The following is a 21,066-nucleotide window of genomic DNA, read 5'->3' on the forward strand; positions in this document are numbered from 1 at the left end:
ACCCCTAGCCTGGGAACCTCCATATGACACAGGTGTGCCCAAGAAGACTAAATAAATAAATAAATAAATAAAATTCCTCTTTGCACAATAACACACTTAGTACTTTTTGCCAGTATAATGTTAAACTACTTGTTTCATACAGTATTAACAAACCACTAAACATTACTTTGTACCTTCCCCATTTCTGCATTTTTTTCATTTTAATGGTATTTGATTATAAAATTAACAATTTTGATGTCTATATAAGCTTATTAATACAGAGTTCTACCCTAAAACAAGGACTCTAGTTTTCCCATGGAGCAATATTAACCTCCATTCTAAAGTCTGGTATGAATTTCTACTGTGACACAGTGGGGTAATGATCCACTTGTCTCTGTGGCAGTGCCAGTTCAATCCCTAGTTGCACCACAGCAGGAAAAAAAAATGTCTGCTAGCTAACTTCTTAGTCATCACTCTCTTAAGGTTCTGAGGTTGGCATGACTTTGTACTTATATGGGTCATCTGCCTCAGCTACAAGAAAAAATTCACGTAATTTGTCTTAAATTATGCATTACCAATTTAGGTGTGTTGAATATATTCTACTGTCCCTCTGGGAATTTTGAAGTTCTGTCCTTTGAAGACTTTTTAGCCTTAGTTAAGGAATTGTTCATGTCTTTTTGTGGTTAAGTGACAGACACCCAACTCAAACTAACTTAATGAAAAAGAATTTATTGACTCACAAAACCAGAAAGTGCAGCATGCCTTGACCTCATGCACAGCTGAGTCTTAAAGGATGTTATTCTCATTTCCCCTCTCTCTTTTCATCTCCCGGCTCTGCCTCCCTCTGTGTATTGACCTCATTTTCTTCTGGGGGCAAACAGACTTCTCTGTCTATCTGGGGAAGAGGCTGGCTCCCAGCAGATCTATTCCAATGTCTGTATACAATCAGAAGATTCTGATTGACCCTATTAGGGTCTTGGGGCCCATCCAGCACTAGTTACTAGGCCAGTGGAATGGGCTACTCTGAGTGCCATTGCCTGGTCAGATGGTTCTAGGAGGAGGAAAGTGATGGGGCAGAGCTGACTGACAGCTGCAGAACCAAATAAAGTTGGGAAAGAAGTTGCAAAGGAAAGAGGGATTGGTTACCAGAGGAGGAAGAATGGTAACATAAGCTGGGCAGACAGGGAGTCAAAAAATAAACTACTTAGGCTATTGTATTTCACCCTTTGACCTTTCAGGAAATACACATTCTATTTTCCCCATCCCTCCATTAAAAAACAACAACAACAACAACAACAAAAAACTCTCCTGGCAAAATAATGCAACTAACCAGGTAAAATTGTGCTCACCCAGAGTCCTTGCCAGAATATTGTCCCCCAGCTGTAACTGGAGTCTCAGAGTGCTGTGCATGATGGGCAGATGTTTTGTTGGGTCTCCCTGGCCAAGAAACAATTTATTGGTCACCAGTTGGGATCCCTCAGGCTCAGCCTGGGAGGGAGCTCCCTTTTCCATTATTCTCTGAGCTCCCTTCAGAGAGTAACATAGGGGACAATGTCTCTCTGGGGACTGCACTGCTTTAGGAGCTCATGTGCTGGAACCTGAGTATAAGGGCCTGGGAATCAGCATAGTGATGAATGACCATGTAGTCCTCTCTGACAGGTTCAGGGTTTTTTTCTGGCCATTCATCTCCCTTAAAACCATGTTGGATGGCTTTGGCTCCTAGAAACTCTGAGAACTATTAACCAAGGCCAGCAGTCCCTGGGCTGTAATCCTTGAACCTAGGCCTTGACTTTGCTGTTCCACTCTTTAAGCAACACTCCAAGAGGACAGAACCTACTTAGCATAAATGGCTTCAATCTTAAACTTACCTTCATTTGACTTTTGATCCTGGTTGACATGACACAAAAGCTGACTTTGATATATCTCATGCTCTCAGGCAATATCTAAGGGGTAAATTTTTACATTGGAGTGTATTGTACATCCTGTTGGAATCAGGGTATACAGCAGGAATATTTACTAAGTGTGTGACTTTATGTGAGTCATTTGACTGCTCTGTGCCTTATCATCCTCCTCTATAAAGCGGATATAACAGCATATAGCTTATGGAGCTGTCATGAGGATGAAGTGAGTTAGCACATATAAAGTGTGTAGGATGGTTCCTAGTGCATGGTAGGCCGTCATTTTTACCACTCTGTCCCCAATTTTTTTGTTGTTTTTTTGTCTTTTTGGGCCACACCTGGGGCATATGGAAGTTTCCAGGCTAGAGGTCAAATCAGAGCTGCAGCTGCCAGCCTCCTCCATAGCCACAGCAATGAGGGATCCAAGCCTCATCTGTGACCTACACCACAGCTCATGGCAACACTAGATCCTTAACCCACTGAGTGGGGCCAGGGATTGAATCTGTGCCCTCATGGATATTAGTCGGGTTTGTTACCCCTGAGCCACAATGGGAACTCCCTGTCCCCATTTTTTTTTTTTTTTTACCCTTACAGGTTTTAGTCTTATCTGTCACAGCGGTTACCACCTTTGTACCTTGCTTTTGCTTACTTCAACAAGTGATTTAGAATTCAGTTTTCCTATACCCACATGATTATCTGACTACTGGTGAGAAAAAGAGAGGAGAGAGTAAAGCAAGGCTAGTTGAAGCACCACCAAGCCCACATATAACAGAAGAAGAATCCCCAGAGAAAAGTGTGGGTGCTGCAGACAAAGGGGAAGGAAAGAGTGTTAGGAATTGGGGATGGGGAGAGAAAAGACAAACAAAAACCTATCTGCTGAAATCCTTATTACTACTTTCTGAAATATAGCTTAGGTTTAATTCTCCAACCACAGAGCCTGATAAAGGGATTCAGATACATGAGGTTTCTTGAGTGACTGCTATTCAGCAAAATTCTATGAAGAACTAAAGAACTTCGGGAAACCAAGGGATAAGAGCCAAGCAAAGATGTGATCTCAGCAAAAGCCTGCACTTGGCCTGAAACATGGGCAGCCCTGGGGCAAAAATGTTACATAGCAGAATGGGGCCTGCCTTGAAGCAAGGATATCCCGTGTTTAGAAACCCGTATAGCAGTTGATTACTGACAGAGGTGGGAGTAACCTCACAGGGAAGGTGGTCCTTGTCCACGAGGACAATGCAAGAAGGGCAGCTTGAGCTGTTGGCAGTCAACACTCACTGCAGCAAGGTTTGTGTGCTTGGGTCTGGTAAAGAGATCTGGGCAGGTCACTAACAGCATCTACTTCAAATAATAATAATAAAATAATGAGTATAGTGATGTGGGCTATTATATATTGAATACTTATTGAACTAGAACTAGAAATTTACTGAGATTGTGATTATTACACTTGGACACTGCTTTTTTTTTTTTTCTTTCCAAATACAGTGCTTTTGGTGCAGTCAAGAAAATACTTGCAAAAGAATTTGTTTTCCATATTTTGGGTGTCAACTCAGTTCTGCATTTTGGTTAAACTGTCGCAGTGAGTTATCTTTATTTGGATTTTTATGTACTTTTTTCAGTTGACTTGCAAATGCTAGTGATTTGCTATCATTGAAGGATTATAAATTATTATATTTGCTCCATTAAAATATAGCAAGTCAGAGTTCCCGTCGTGGCTCAGTGGTTAGCAAATGCGACTGGGAACCATGAGGCTACAGGTTCGATCCCTGGCCTCGATCCATGGGTTAAGGATCTGGCATTGCTGTGGCTGTGGCGTAGGCCAGTAGCTACAGCTCTGATTTGACCCCTAGCCTGGGAACCTCCATATGCAGCCCTAGAAAAGGCAAAAAGTCAATAAATAAATAAATAAATAAATAAATAAATAAATAAATAAATAAAATAAAACATAACAAGTCTATTCATTGGTGTTTCCCTTGATACACTCTAATACGGGTTGTTTCCAGCCAGTGATGGTTCAAACTAGATCAACATTCATTTTGATTGAGGGATACATTACCATACCAGTTGTTAAATAGTCTAAATTTCATCTCTAAAGTACTCTGATGTACAATAACCATAACCCAGTGAAAGGAAGTTTGTGTTCTTAATTTGTTTTAGGAACTCAAGGAGTTTCTTAAAAGCCAGTTCGGGGGCGAGGACATACTGAGCCCAGTAGCATTACTATAACTTATATTTCCTCAGATAACATGTTCAATTCTGAGAATTGCCTCAATCATTTCTCAATCATCAAAGACTCTTTAAATTATATCTGTAATGTTGTAATTTTGGTTTTTTTAAAAATTTAAAAATTGAAAAAAATAGGAATTTTGCTCTTAAGTCCATGTTGGCTTCAGATTTATCAGGTAAAAATTTTTTACTTTTGTTTATTTATTTATTTATCTTTTTAGGGCCACATCTATGGCATATAGAAGTTCCCAGGCTAGGGCTTGAATCAGAGCTGCAGCTGCTGGCCCAGGCCACAGCCACAGCAACAGCAATGCAGGATCTGAGCTGCACCTGCAGCCCACACTACAATTCATGGCAACGCCAGATCTTTAACCCACTGAGCGAGGCCAGGGATCGAACCTGCAGCCTCATGGATACTAGTTGGGTTCATTACCCCTGAGCCACAATGGAACTTCTATCAATTAAATTTAAATCATAATTATTTGTAGCAAAGAACTTCTATAAGCAAGTGATACCTCATGTATTTAGTATGAATGGGGAACCCTAGTCCCCTACCTGAAGTTCTGCCCTTCTAGTTTCATTTCACAGGTACACCAGGCTGATAAGTTAAATAGTACTCAGAGGGGATAACGTTTACAAGTACTGGAAATCTGCTACCTACTATCTGTATCTTCACAGATACAGTAACATGAGGGATCTGTTTTTCTGTTGAGCTATTTCCTGGAGTGAACTTGGAGATAAAAGAAAAAATTTAGAGATAAAAAATATTAAAAGTTATCTCTTTTTAGCAACCCAGATTATTTTCAAATATTAGTGATTATTACATTAATGGTAGCTTTAGTGGCACATATGGTGTATGTTACTGTACCATTTTTAATAATGACCTGTGAATTCATATTTAAGCATTAGACCAAAAAAATAAATAAATAAACAACGGACTGCATGATATTAGAAGCGATGAAAATATAAGAAATCATTAACCTCTGTTAGCTTAAAATATATCTCTTTTCATACATTTCAGTTGACTTGTTTGGATTCCTGATGCTTCTACTCCTTATAATATTGATTATAGCATTTATTTGTCAATACTGCCTCTATCTTCATTACATGCACAGGTATGTGCATTTTATTCTTAGTAAGAATGACAATAGGATAATATCATTGAAAAAAATACTAAGCTAATAATCAGGAAATGTTTTACCTTTTTATGGAATAAAGATAATACATGCATCCATAAGAAAAGGAAAAAATTTTAAAGAGTATAGAAGATTGTGAAATTAAAAGTTTAATTGTCCCATTCCCCCCTCCACCTCTGGCACGTGCTTTCCAAAAGTAATCCTTTTAGTATGATTCTATTTGTAGTTTTTCTTTTGGTTACCTCTATATGTTTGAATAATGTGGTTGTATCTCCATTTCATGATTTATTACCTATAGATGTTATCTATTGACCCCCCATCATAAAAGCTGAAAATTTTATCTTGCACTATCCATATTTTTTTTTGTTATTTTGCTATTAGGGGATATTATTTATATTGCTCTTTTTGAATCATAAACTGTCATTGTCCATTAATAGTTCTTAAGATACCTGTTGTTTCTTCTTTTGGTTATCTTTCTGACTTCGAGTAATCTATTTAGTCCTGTTTCTCTATCCATCAATACTTCTCCCATTTTTTCTTTTTCTTTTTCTTTTTTGGCTACCTGGTGGCATATGGAGTTCCTAGGCCAGGGATCAAATCTGAGCCACAGTTGCAGCCTACACCACAGCTGTGACAATGCCAAATCCTTAAGCCACTGTATTGGACTGGGGATTGAACCTGCATCCCAGCATGCCAGAGGTGTGGCTGATCCCCTTGCACCATAGGGGGAACTCCTCATTAACAGTTTAAGATAAGAAAACTTGAACCCATGTTTCCTTCTATCTATCCCTCCTCTGTAGCTGCTAAACTCCGTAAGCTTCCTCGTTCATTTGACCTTGTCAAGTGTATAATCTTTACATTCTGTTCTCTAACTATATTTATATCTTGAAATGCTTACTCTATAGTTTGAATTTAAAAAATTTTAACTAATAAAAGTAATAAAAGATGATTATTTTAGGAATCATATTGTTTAAGGAATCAAATAAATATTGTTTAGGAAAGAACTGAAATGGACATAGGAAATGTAATTCAATGTCACTAAACTGTATTGCTTGAGAGGGAACTACCTAATGTTAAGATCAAACGTAGTTTCTCTCTTTACTCTCCATTTCTCAAAATCATGGAACATTTCAGTTTAATGCTTGTTTATGTTGTGATTTTCTTCTACAGTTCTTTTGCATTTCATAGAGTTTAGTTACCTTCATTATTTCTTGCCAAGAAGGACACAGGACACACATATCTTTATTCCTATCACTGTGATCATTCATCTAATATTTGGTAGAATATATTCATTTTACTCTTTTAAAAGTTCTCTGACTTCTTGTTATAATTTACAAAAACTAGTTTCTATACACTGCCCTTCTGAGTTAAAAGAAATTTTTGGATCCCATTTATTCCTATTTTTAGAATTCTTTTTTCACCCCTTTTGCTCAAGTAACTTTTTCAAAAGGAGTTCACAGAAGGTATGAAAAGTATTTTCATAATCCATACATGTTGAGAAGTTTGTTTTTCTCCATTCTCCTTCAGGCCAACACTATTATTTTCTTCCTTCGGATTGGATGCCTTTTTCAAGAAGGACCAATAGACAGGATAGAAAAAGATAAGTGTTGGCCAAGTGTTCTGATTCTTACTTAAGACCACTACTTTGACTAGAACTTGTGTTTTTCTGGCTATGGGACTTACCTTTTCTTATTAACATATAAGAATAAAAGAAATGGTAAGGTGGAAGAATTCCTTACTCTTTACATCAAGAACAAAAATATACCCAGAAGAAAGAATCAATAAGGGTACATTACAAATGTGACCAGGATCCTGGTCTCATAAATGTCATCATTTCTTTTTCTTAGTGCTTCTCAGTAAAGTGGCAAAGATACCCACAAGAGAATAGAGGCCTGAACAAATATCCATCCTGCTTCAGCTGTTTAAAAGGAAAATCCTGGGAGTTCCCATCGTGGCTCAGCAGAAACAAATCTGATTAGTATCTGTGAGGACACAGGTTCGATCCCTGTCCTCGCCCAGTGGGTTAAGGATCCGGCATTGCCATGAGCTGTGGTGTAGGTCGCAGACACAGCTTGGAGCCCATGTTGCTGTGGCTGTGGCTCCTATTCGACCCCTAGCCTGGGAACTTCCATATGCCATAGGTGCAGTCCTAGAAACATGAAATAAATAAGTAAATACATAACTGACTAACTAACCAAATAAATAAAAGGAAAATCCTGAAGCGCCTTTGCAAATATGGTCCAACAACTGTCCTAAGTTCTGGCTTAGCTCTGCTATTCGTCTGCCATCTCTTTGTTTCCATTTCTTCTAAAACTCTTCTAGACCTGGTTAATTCAGTGAGCACTGCATTCTGTTAAGGGAATTAGTCTTATTAAAGACTTTTTGTACTTCATAATTCAAAGATGCTCCTTGGGTTCCAGAAACACCCATCTTTCATTAAAAAAAAAAAATGAGTGACTAATGGAACATCAAAATATTGATCACGGCGTCTGATGTGATAGTCTTATTAGTCAGCAGATATGATTTAAAAGTTAACACACTTTTAAGGGTTCCAAATGTTAGAGAACATCAGTGTTTAACTGCTTGTGTCTCAGTGCCTCCTTGACTCTCATCTATTTCAGTATATATTTACTGAGTATTTACTGTGCCTCAAAGAGTGAGGTTGTCACTAGAGACATCATCATAACAAGAAAGAGACATCCTTGCCTTCAGGGAGCTTACATCCTCTTCAGCGGACACAGAGAAGTAAATAAACAATTGTTCATTTTATTGCCAACTTATTTATATTTTAGATGATAGTTCATCTATTTTAATTGTGTGTTCTTAGTCAAACACTTTAATTCTCCTGGTGGATGAACAAAAGGAGAACTTAATACAATAAAGCTGTGGTAATTAAAAAATTGCATAAATGTAATCTAATGAAATAAAATAATTCCAATGGTAACTTTATTCTGAAAATAAACCTTGTTAATTCTAAATTTACCATCATTTTGAACAGAGCGCAAGTCTATATTGCTGGAAGACCACATTCAATTTACCTTCCTCATGGGAGTGCTCCTGGCAAGTATTCTAATTTATTTGGTGAGATGTCCCAGACTCTTCCAGTAACTCACAGCTGGAAGTCTTCCCCTTACTTATTCCAGGCATCAAAGTTAAAATATGAGCAGGAAACACTGTTCTCTCTCTCTCTCTCTCTCTCTTTTTTTTTTTTTTTTTTTTTTTTTTTTGCTTTTTAAGGCCTCCCGTGGCATATGGAGGTTCCCAGGCTAGGGGTCAAATCAGAGCTACAGAGGCCAGCCAGCACCACCTCAACACAGGATCCAAGCCACCACAGCTCACAGCAGTGCTGGATCCTTAACCCACTGAGGCAGGCCAGGGATCCTACCCACAACTGCATGGTTCCTAGTCAGATTCGTTTCTGCTGCACGATGATGGGAACTCCACTGTTCTCATTTCTAAGACACATTCCTATAACCTCAATAGCTAGTCTAAGATGGGTAAAAATCATAATATTGGTAGAGAAGAATTTAAAATTTCCAACCTAACTTGGATATTAGTAGCTTTCCCTGGGAGTTCCCATTGTGGTGCAGCAGAAACGAATCCGACTAATATCCACGAGGATGTGGGTATGATCCTTGGGCTCGCTCAGGCAGTCAGGGATCCGGTGTTGCTGTGAGCTGTGGTGTAGGTCACAGACGTGGCTTGATCGTGCATTGCTGTAGCTGTGGTGTAGGCCGGCAGCTGCAGCTCTGATTGAATCTCTAGGCTGGGAACTTCCATATGCCTCTGGTACAGCCCTAAAAAGCAAAAGCAAAAAACAAACAAACAAAAAAATTTCCCCTGTTCTGCCAACTTTCACTCCACAAAAACAACTCAATAAGAGATTGACTTTGCCTGAAGGAATCCTTGAAGAGAGTTCCCATTGTGGCTCAGCAGGTCACAAACCTGACTAGATTCCATGAGAACACGGGTTCAATCCCTGGTCTCACACATTGGGTTAAAGATCCAGCGTTGCCATGAACTGTGATGTATGTAGGTCACAAATGTGACTAGGATCCTGCATTGCTGTAGCTCCAATTCAACCCTTAGCCTGGGATAGGAACTTCCATATGCTGCAGGTGCAGCCCTTAAAAGAAAAAAAAAAAAGGAATCCTTGAAGACTTTCCCCAGATCAATTCATTTCATCTTACCTAGTTGGATGACCCTCTATCCACTCTTTTCAGCTTGACAACTTTAAACCTTCTCCTACTTACAACGTTCCTCCTTACCTGGAACTCAAATTTCGTAGCTTCCTTCCGCTCATCATGCTCTGCTCCTGGGCAGGTCCTCACACTCCTGGAACCCCAACTGAAGTCAGAACTGTGGCCCCCTTGTTCATCTGGGTAATTGGACCATAAAAAAATGACTGAGGAGGGGTTCTTCAAGGTCCTTTACAATTTCCATTAAATATAACTTCTGGGAAACATCCAGATTATTGTTCTATTCTGGGCCCTGGGACATGATACTAAATATGAAGGAGAAGCAAGGTTAAACCTTGTAGGGGCAAGGTTGAACTGTCAAGCATGTATACACTCTACCACCAACTCCTAGTCTTGTTAAGTAGAAATTGTTTTGATGATAATAGGATCATGACCTGTTTCAAATATTTGAGGAGAGGAACTGAAGTACAGGGTGATTGCTGCTTCCTGAGTTTGAAATCAAACCAGAAGATGGGTAAGAACAATGCAGCATTTCAGCTCATCTCCCTCCATGTTAAATTCCACAGCAAACCGCGTCAGGAGAAATGCTTTGAAAAGAGTACAGGGTTGAATGTTTATTCATTTTATTGTTTTTGTTTTTGTTTTTGTTTTTGTTTTGCTTTTTAGGGCTGTTCTTGCAGCAAATGGAAGTTCCCAGGCTAGCAGGAGTCGAATTGGAATGGCAGTTGCCAGCCTTACACCACAGCCACAGCAACACCAGATCTGAGCCACATCTGTGACCTACACCACAGCTCACCGCAACGCCAGATCTGAGCCACATCTGCGACCTACACCACAGCTCACCACAATGCCAGATCCTTAACCCACTGAGCGAGGTCAGGGATTGAACCTGCATCCTCATTACTAGTTACTAGTCAGGTTCATAATCTGCTGAGCCACGACAGGATCTCCCAGATATTTATTCATTTTAGATAGAAACAGTTATCTAATCATAGTTAGTTGCACTAGATTCATTATGGGGAATAAAATGTAATAAAATTCACAAAGCAGGATTATTTTCCACTCAGGAGAAAAATCTCAAGTCCAAGGAACTGACTATGTTAAAATGTTGACTAAGGGAAATAAGATTCTTCAAAAGGAGTTGAGAAGATGGAAACAGAGACAGTAGTGTCACAGAGATCAAAAAAGGAAGGTCTAAATATGGAGGGAGGAATTCCCTTTGTGGCTCAGTGGTCAGGAACCTGACTAGTATCCATGAGCATGCAGATTCGATCCCTGGCCTTGCTCTGTGGGTTAAGGATCCGGCATTGCTGTGAGCTATGGTATAGGTTGCAGACGCTGCTGGGATCCATATTGCTGTGGCTGTGGTATAGGCCAGCAGCTGTAGCTCCGATTAGACCCTTAGCTTGGGAACCTCCATATGCCAAAGATGCATCCCTAAAAAGATAATAATAATAATAATAAAAATAAAATTGGGAGGTTACCGATACCCTATCTGCATGTAGTCTTATGAGTGTTTATTTGAGACACAAAATAAACAGACTTCTAACTCGTGGAAGAGGAAAATATAGAACCTAAAAAAACGTTATACATTATACCCTATTTGACCGTGTGCCCCTCACCCACAGAGTTATTTCCAAGGAGCAGTGGTACCATTATCCCTCTTGGTCCTTGGTCCAAACTTTTCTAGAAAATGAATTCAGAAGATGATTTTCTGAAATTAGGGTTTTATTGAGCACCCACAGGTTTTCTGTCACCAGAGACAATTAGTCTAGTCACCACCAAATATCCGATCTTTTTTCCTCTTCATTAAACTCATAACCAAGTTGATAATACCTTAAATCACTTGAGTCATGTATTAAAATAGCTGTAATATCAAAATCTCAGAATAGAAATCACATGATTATTCATAAATAGTTTGTGTTAAGCATTTTAAAAAAATGAGTAGGTTCCCATTGATTTTTCTTAGGAAGACTTTGAAAAGGTAAATTGATTCTCTCTTCTCACAGTGTATAGTGAATAGATAACTGGAAAGCTAGATCATCCAGAGAGAGAAGAAGGAAGTGTCTCTCAACGGTAAGCTTTCAAATTATACTGCATAGACTTTTCTGCATGACTTTCTGCAACCTCCTCCTATTAAGCAACTTTTCAGAAATATAATTAGAATTGTTAAGAAAGTAAGTGGAAATCAAATCTGTAAAATGTGAACTGATTTTTTATGTCTGAAACATGTATAGAAGGCAGAAAAAAAAATGGAGCTTCAGTAGCTCCTCAGTCATCTGCCTTAGCTGAAATCTGGGCTTTGTTTACTAAGTATGTCATATTGGACAACTAACTTAACCTGCGTGTGCCTTAGTTTTTACTCATTCGTTAATATTCTCTACTAATAGTGAGTAAATCAGTGGGTAGCTCTGAGCACAAAATGAGATTTTACAGGCAAAATTTTTAGAATTTCCCTGAAACTCAGTCCTCAATAACTAACATTGACTTGTTACTGCTGGAGTCAAAGAATCTCAGCCCTTGGGGACATATAAAGGTCATCCTACCCAGCCCCTCAGCCAGGGCTGGGACCCTCTTGCCAATATTTCTGGCTTGTTGGATCGTGAACAGCTAGAGACTATCACTTGGATTAAAGCAGTTATGAATTTGACTGTGTGAATGTGTGTATGTGTGTGTGTGAGTGTGCTTGTACATACATGCATCCTCAGGTGCTTGATTTGCAACAGGATAAACCCCAGGCATACTTTTATTGCCACTTCCTACACTGCACCTACTCAGAAAGGAAGTCCCTAACTAGAGGCAGGCTCCATTCTTCTATGTCTCTTGAAGTAGTCAGTGCAGGTTAATAAGGAAGGGGTGCAAAGAGAATGCAGGGAACTCCCAGAAGCCCGTGGGCTCCCCTGGAGACCTGAATGATCTCCATTCTGAGAGAGATGAGAGTTTAAAAGATGGGCAACACTAGGAAGACCCTTTATCATCCAAGCTGGGACCATGCTGAGAATATCAGGGAGAACAGTTGTAAATAAGGACTCTCTTGGGCAAAGAAGAGTGTGTAGTCATACTGGCTAACACCCACTGTTGTGAGGAAAATGTGTACATTTCTTTGCTGTTGGAGGGATTAGGTATCTATGCAAACTTTTTAGAAGGCAATCTGACAGTATCTATTAAAATATTTTGGGGAGATACTCTATGACCTGGTCATTCCGTTATTAGCTACTAGAGATTTTTTTCCCCTTGTGAGTCAACAAAATTATGCTTATTGGTTGAACCATATAAAATGTCTTGCTTTGTCTATTTGTGACATACTAAAAGAGCAATCTCATGTGGTTCAAACCAATAAAAAGATCTAGGTTTTGTAGGGCCTGAAACTTACGGAATTTTGGGACCCTCCAAAAAGTTGTTTATAAATCTTCCTGTTGTTAATTTTACAAAAATGTTTGACTCTAATAATACATATTCCCAGGGCCTTGAAAGGCCGAGGGCAAATGAGAACTCATAGAGCTTAGGCTATACCCACACATGTATTCTAGTAAGTATTTTCTAAATAGGACACACACAGTCTTGTATAGACTTGAATAAAAAAATGGAACTATCTTAAACTGGTGGTATAAATTAGTACAAGGATTCTAAATATTACTTTGGTGGAGTTCCCATTGTAGCTCAGCAGAAATGAATCTGACCAGTATCCATGAAGATGCAGGTTTGATCCCTGGCTTCGATCAGTGGGTTAAAGATCCGGCATTGCCATGAGCTGTGGTGTAGGTCACAGATGCGGCTTAGATCTGGCATTGCTGTGAGCTGTGGTGTAGGCTGGCAGCTACAGCTCTGATTTGATCTCTAGCCTGGGGACCTCCATATGCCTCAGGTGCAGCTCTAAAAAGATTAAATAAATATCACTTTTCTAATCGAGACCTTTTAACTTTTTTTTTTACTCTTTATCCCAATCCTATGAAAATAATCTGAAATAGTTTCATTTTTTTTAACATTTAGCTTTGTGGTCCATTTGGAATTAAGCATGATATATGGTGTGAAATTCAGTTCCAATTTTATCTTTTTCCAAATGGCTATCCAGTTACCCCAACACAATTTATTTTAAAAACCCATCTTTACACTTGTGATATGAGATGGAATCTTTTTCATAAATTAAATTTCCATACACAGTTGAGTATATTTTTGTATATTCTGTTCACTGCCATTGGTTTGTCTGGCTAATCACTCCCTAATACCATAATTAATTATGGAGGATGTATAAATTATTTTAATATCTGGAAATGATATTAAACTTCCCCACCTCGCCTAACTCTTTTTGTTTCCATTTTTCTTAATTTTAAGTTCAAGCATAATAAAGATGAGTTGTTTATTCTAACTTGTGCTAATGCTGGAAATTTCAGAAAATTAAACATTTGATCTCTGGAAAAGATAATTATTCTAGAACTTCAGAGGTTCTGCATGCAAAGTAATTCATGAATTTACAGTGATTTCCTCCTGATTTCTTTCAATTTAGTTTTCCTCTCCTCCCATCCTTTTTTTCTTTCTCTTTTTCGATTTATCTTCTCTTTTTTCTATCTTTTCTTTTTCCTTCCTTCTTTCATTTCTTCCTTCCAGAAGCAGATTTACCAAAGAAAGACTTGATATTAAGAATTTTTTAATTTTTTAAAATTTTTATTTATTTATTTATTTTTGTCTTTTAAGGGCCACATGCAAGGCCTTTGGAGGTTCCCAGGGTAGGGGTCTAATCGGAGTTGTGGCTGCCAGCTTACACCAGAGCCACTGCAACTCCAGATCCGAGCTGCGTCTGCGAACTACACCACAGCTCATGGCAATGCCAGATCCTCAACCCACTGAGCAAGGCCAGGGATCGAACCTGCAACCTCATGGTTCCTAGTCGGATTCGCTTCTGCTGGGCCATGATGGGAACTCCTAAGAATTTTTTTAAAAAATTATGTCTTCTCATGCTTTGTTACTGTCCAACTCTTGTATCAGAGCATTTCATTTTGAATCAAATGCTACTGCAGGGGGAAAATACTGCTGCAGAAGAGCTTTTACTATACTGGTGATGACATGATAATCACATAAAGACTTTCAAATGTATAATGTAAAAGTTACAATTTTTAATGCTTTTTGGTTAGATAGTCTGTTAAAAATAAAACAAAACATTAAAAACAAATAGACCCTATATTCCAGCCCAAAACCATCTTCTGTGAGGCAAGTTTTTTTCCCTTTTCCTTTTTACAGTTGCATCTGGGCATTGGAAGTTCCCAGGCTAGGGTCAAATCAGAGCTGCAGCTGAGGCCTATACCACAGCCACAGCCACAGCCACAGCCACACCATGTCCAAGCCACATCTGTGACCTATGTCTCAGCTTGCAGCAATGCTGTATACTTAACCCACTGAAGGAGGCCAGAGATGGAACCCACATCTCATGGACACTATGTTGGCTACTTAACCTGCTGAGCCACAACAGGAACTCCTATAAGGCAGTATTTTGAAATCTTAGAATAAGATATACAAGTATGCTAGCACAAACTGTAGAACCTAGTTGGTGATTCCTGTTCATATCTAATCGGTAAATTTAAGAAAAGGTAGTGAACTCTACTGAGAGGAAGGGTATTGACCCAGGATTGTGAGGAAACAGGACTGTGAGGTGAGAGAAATAAAGAGCTAGAAGGACTGGGATTCAGGGAAGCCTTCGTTTGAGGGATGAGAAGGGGATAAGAGAGCATTTAACGAGAAAGTTAGCTATCTCAAATTGGAAAATGGGTTCCGAAGCAGAGATTTGCCTGCAAGGATTTATTGAAGAATGCTCTTAGGAATAACACATTATAGGGGGAGAGAGAAGCAGACTTGGGCAGCGGGAATAGCTGAATTGTCATACAGTCACAACAAAGTCCTCAGTTAATTTTATGGGGTGTTCCGGAATTTCAGTGGCCTCCCTAACTGAAGCAAAGGAGCCCAAACCTCCATAGCAACTATTATGAGATGTGGGATGCTCTCCAAAAGGAGGCTTAACTTTGAGTGGGGCAGTTCCCTTTGGCTGAGGGTAATTCTCATTACCTCATTACCCTGGAGCAATGAGTGCCTTGTTCCTGAAGGGGAAGTCTGGGCATCTACCACAGCAGCTGTCACTGATTTGGGGAAATATTGAAAATAGTGATGCTGGGAAGAGAGGATTCTGAAATGTTCTACTACTCGCTAAGCACACACTCCTCCCTCTCTTACTTCAGCATTTTTTTATAGCCTAAGTGAATATTAATATTTATTTCAATTATGTCTTTCCACTGTTATTGAAATTCTTATTATTACTATTATTATTTTGATTGACCCTATGCAGAAATTGGGCCATATGTGACCAGCTTTGCTTTCAGGTTCAATAAATTTGGGGATAGAACAAATTGTAACGATGACTGAGAAGAGAAAAATATGTGAACAGAAGATGGTAAATTGTAACTGAAATGCCAGAAAGTAATTGAAGATGGTAGAAAGTATTGAAAAATGTATGTCTTGGAAAAGCAGAAAAAGATCTAAAGGGAACAGATGGTGGGGAAGTAGAGGTTGTGGCTAAAGAGTAAAATTTTCTTCTAGAACACTAAGAGATGGAAGAGTTTAGATCAGGAATTGGCAAACTCTTCTTAAAGGACCAGATAGTAAATATTTTAGGCTTTAGGCTTTGGGGCTTTCTGGCCTACCCAACTTTGCTATCGTGCAAAATCAGCCATAGACAATACATAATTGAATGTATGTGACTGTGTTTCAATAAAAGTTTATTTGCAAAAACATGAGAGGTCCAGGAGTTCCCTTTGTGGCTCAGCAGAAATGAATCTGACTAGCATCTGTGAGGACACAGGTTCAATCCCTGGCTTTGCTCAATGGGTTAAGGATCTGGCATTGCTGTGAGCTGTGGTGTAGGTTGCAAACACAGCTTGGATTCCGAGTTGCTATGGCTGTGGTGTAGGCCAGCAGCTACAGCTTTAATTCGACCCCATATGCCGCCAGTGTGGCCCTAAAGAGACAAAAAACAATAAAAAAAACCAAAACATGAAAGGGTCACATTTGGTTTGTGAGGCAAAGTTTGTGGAGCCCTGGTTTAGATGATGAAAAAAGGTGGTGAGTGGCTAACTCATGTTTGCTTAGCTTTTTACACAGCCTTGTAACAAATATTTTCAACGATTCCAAATAAAATAGCCAAAAGAAGATAAAAAGGGAAAGCTAGAATAAAGTAACCATTATGTAACCAAGGATCCCATAACTTTTGCCACATGGTTGATCTTGTATTCACAGTCTTTTATTTCATGATTTAGTAATTTTTTCATGCTTCACATTTATATTCTTCCTAAATACTGAGATTATTGAGATGGAAGCAACACTTAATCCACCAGCATATGCCACCCTGACAAATCCAAATGGATTTTGATAAATGCATCATAAAAAGTAGCTAATCTCGTGATAAGAAATGTAGCAGTAATCTAAAAGGAGTAGATTAAGCTTCTGAAGTATACATGTGACAGAGGTCTTTCCACTTAATTTATGTGATTCTTGACAAATCTTTTACCCTCTATTCTTTATTATGCAGCTGTCCAATAAAAACACATCTGATAATTTTCCAGAGTTTGGAAATCTGTGTGACACATTTTAAACTCCTTTGCAAAGGATGTTTAATGCCTTTTTGGAATAAGGCAGTATTTTACACATCCAAATTGCTGCCTGGCCAAATCCACAAACAGGGCGGTTATTAAGGAAAGTCGTCATTGGACTATGGATGAGATGAGCTGACCCTAACCAATAAAAATTTACTCCAAAATTTCATTTACTCTTATAAATAGGGTGGCCAAACAATAAAAAGGGAGAATTAAGAGAAACCTTTGTGTCACTATGTCTTTTGGTAAACATATGCTGTTGAATTATATATTGAGCGTGCCAGAGCCTAACAAGCAAATTGTGACTGAAAATCATGGAGACAGACTTAACCTTCTGCCTCCTCCTGCTAGAGGAGAGTAAAACAGTTAAAAGGCTGAGGATGAGTGGCAGAATGACAATAGGTTTGTTAACCTGACTCTCTAGATTAGATGATCATTGCCTGAAATGCCAGTTTCTGGTTGGCTGTAAGAAAATGCCTTTTTCTCATTTTACCCACCAGCTTTTCTCCTTCCATTTAAATGGTAATTACACATTTATAATGCATTGCAAGTATGCTCAGTTTTACTCAAAATCCTCTGAGACCTCTAAAAACTAGTGCTTTCATACGAGGAATACTCTTTTAAGAGTTATTTCTTTGCTTGGGAAGATCTTGGTTTCATTAAATTTTTTTGCTTCCACCTGCCCATTTTTTTTCCTCTCAAAAACCAATAGGATTTTTCCAATCAAATAGTGAGCATTGGCAAAATTGATTAATGATACTCAAGTCATGTAACTTTAAACAATATCCTCATTTTAAGTATCTTTTCATTACTTTGGTAGTTACTCTATACATATTAATTTGGCATTATTGTTTTCCCATAAATAAATAAATCACATCCCTCAAATTTGCCCTTTTCCAATTATACTCTCATATTCTTTTAAAATCTAATGGTTAATTCCTCAAATTTTCCCTTTTCCAAATTATATTCTTATATTCTTTTAAAATCTAATGGTGGAGGGATTTCCCATCATGGCTCAGTGGTTAATGAACCCAGCTAGCATCCTTGAGGATGTGGGTTTGATCTTTGGCCTCACTCAGTGGGTTAAGGATCCAGTGTTGTGAGCTGTGGTGCTGGTCAAAGATGCAGCTCGGATCCCGCGTTGCTGCAGCAGCCTAGGGAACCTCCATATGCCTCGGGTGCAGCCCTAAAAAGCAAAATAAATAAATAAAATATATTTTAAAAATCTAATGTTTAGTTTTGATTCTGCACCCTTCTTTTCCCCCTTCTCTCTGTGCTTGGCATTCAAGTGGAAGTTCATTTTGGTATTCATATCAGTGCCTACTTGTTTCCTTAGATGTAGTTATTTTATCTTCATCTTCCAAATAACTTAAACACAAAAGAAATACCAGGCAAAACCTAATGATCTGATGAAATGAATAATGCCTAATACTAGGGAGTTACCTCAGTGGTGCAGTGGGTTAAGAATCTAACTGCAACAGCTCCAGTTGCTGTGGAGGTGTGAGTTCAATCCCCAGCCCAGTGCAATGGATTAAAGGATCTGGCCTTGCTGCCCCTGTGGCATAGGTCACACCTGTGGCTCAGAGTCAGTCCCTAGCCTGGGAACTTTCATATGCTGTGGGTGCAGCCATAAAGAAAAAAAAAAAAAAAAAGACAAGTACTAAATATAAATCTCTCAATATATTCCTGACTTATTGTTTATTTAAGCAATTATTTTATATCAATTACTTTTATCTTTCTGATATCAAGATCATTTTTTTGTTTTGTTTTGTTTTGTTTTTTGTTTTTTGTCTTTTTGCCATTTCTTGGGCCATTCCTGCCGCATATGGAGGTTCCCAGGCTAGGGGTCGAATCGGAGCTGCAGCTGCCAGCCTACGCCAGAGCCACAGCAACGCAGGATCCGAGCCGCGTCTGCGACCTACACTACAGCTCACGGCAACGCCAGAACCTTGACCCACTGAGCAATGGCAGGGATCGAACCCTCAACCTCATGGTTCCTAGTCGGATTCGTTAACCACTGCGCCTCGACGGGAACTCCCAAGATCATTTTTTTATGTAAACCCCCATCAAATTCTTTGGGGAACAAGCATTTTTTGCCGAGCTATTTATAATATATAAATATATTAAATATATTATAGATGACAATATATAATATATAAATACATAAAGTATAAAATATATTTATAATATATAGTATATAAAGATAAAAGATATTAGTCAATAATGCAGGAATAACTTTTTTTTCTGTAAGTGTACATAGTGAAGGTTTCTGTCAAAAGAGTGTCTAAATGAAATAGAACCACATAAGTGAGACCCTCGAGTAATTTTAAAAAATTAGTGAAGGCAGAGTTTCCATGGTGGCGTCTCAGTAAAGTATCCAACTAGTGTCCATGATGACATGGGTTCAATCCCTGGCCTTGTTCAGTGGGTTAAGGATCCATCGTTGCCATGAGCTGTGATGTAGTTTGCAGACATGGCTTGGATCTGGCATTGCTGTGGCTGTGGCTGTGGCTGGCAGCTGCAGCCCTGAATTGACCCCTAGCCTGAGAACTTCCATATGTCACGAGTGTGGCACTAAAAAGACAAAAAAAAAAAGTGAAACCAATAACATTTTTCTCAAGGGACTCCTAAAATGTGAAAAATGCTTTTTGGGAGATGGGAGCATTCTGTGGTCAGGTTTAAAAGATGTATCTGGAATTTACTAGCTGTAAGATCTAAAGCAAACAATATCCCTGAGCCTTGCATATAGAAATAATAATAACTTTGCAAGAAGTTGAGGAATAATGTAGGAAAAACTTTTGGAATACAATATATAGTAAATAAGGAGTTCCCGTCATGGTGCAGTGGTTAACGAATCTGACTAGGGACTATGAGGTTGAGGGTTTGATCCCTGGCCTTGTTCAGTGGGTTAAGGATCCAGTGTTGCCATGAGCTGTGGTGTAGGTTGCAGATGCAGCTCGGATCTGGTGTTGCTGTGGCTCTGGCGAAGGCCGGTATCTGCAGCTCCAATTGGAACCCTAGCCTGGGAACCTCCATATGCCACAGGAGCGGCCCTAGAAAAGGCAAAAGACAAAAAAAAATTATATATATATATATATATATATTAAATAAATGGTAGCTCCTGGGCAAGGGAGGGAGCAGGCAAGATACTATGAAGTAGAGTCTAGTTCCTAAACCAGCAAGATCCTAGGTTCTGCTTACCATTTTTGAGCTGTTTAATATTAATCAAATGATTTAAATATGAAAGTCTCCTTATATGAAAGGGAAATAACAATACTATAAAAGTTGTATAAGTAATTTAAATACTGTATGTAAAGCACTTTTTATAGTGTCTGGCATTCAGCAGGAACTCAATAAATTGTTCAATCATTGCCTATTGTGTCACTGCAGGTCTGTTGGCCCTATGAGAATGTATAGGGGAAACTTACAGGTTACTTTTTAGACATTTAAAATCTTTCAGGGAAAGGAAGGCCTTGGGATAATGTAGGTTCAGATAGTACAAAATATAATATAATAAGTTCCGCAACAGTAATCCATAGGTGCCCAAAACTTGAGTTAGTCTAGCTAACCCATATTCGTAGGTATCAAGTAAGACGCAGTGGAAGCAAAATGGCAGCTCAATGGAGTCTGAAGAGTGAACAGGGTTATAAACAGGCAGAGCTTAGAGCTGCTAGGGCAGGGAGTTTTGGGGAAAGGAAGCAGAAGGAGCAATGAAAGCCATGAAGGTGAAAAAGCACAGTTATATATGAGTAAAATAGTGAAGAAATTTTACTATTTCTTTAAAGTATAAGGAAAAGGGAAGGTGCAGGATTGACAGCTGACCCTGGACACTCCTGTGCCTGGCACTGTTCTAAGGGCTTTGAATACATTAATTTGTTGAATCCTCACAACACCTCCATGAGATAAGTTTTAGTACTAGCATCACTTTATTTTTTTTTTGTCTTTTTGCCATTTCTTGGGCCACTCCCACAGCATATGGAGGTTCCCAGGCTAGGGG

General features: G+C 38.8%; 1 protein-coding gene across 1 annotated transcript in view; it reads left to right on the forward strand.

Moving 5' to 3' along the window:
• Positions 1-9,633, forward strand: part of PTTG1IP2 (PTTG1IP family member 2) — a 32,360-nt gene extending 22,727 nt beyond the window's left edge. The window contains exons 3-6 of the mRNA XM_047754390.1: positions 3,360-3,453; positions 5,122-5,215; positions 8,235-8,340; positions 9,460-9,633. Coding sequence (XP_047610346.1) covers positions 3,360-3,453; positions 5,122-5,215; positions 8,235-8,340; positions 9,460-9,633 — 468 coding nt within the window. The remainder of the gene's footprint in view (positions 1-3,359; positions 3,454-5,121; positions 5,216-8,234; positions 8,341-9,459) is intronic.
• The last annotated feature ends 11,433 nt before the right edge of the window (positions 9,634-21,066 follow it).

The sequence above is a fragment of the Phacochoerus africanus genome, chromosome 11, assembly GCF_016906955.1.
Source record: "Phacochoerus africanus isolate WHEZ1 chromosome 11, ROS_Pafr_v1, whole genome shotgun sequence".
NCBI lineage: Eukaryota > Metazoa > Chordata > Mammalia > Artiodactyla > Suidae > Phacochoerus > Phacochoerus africanus.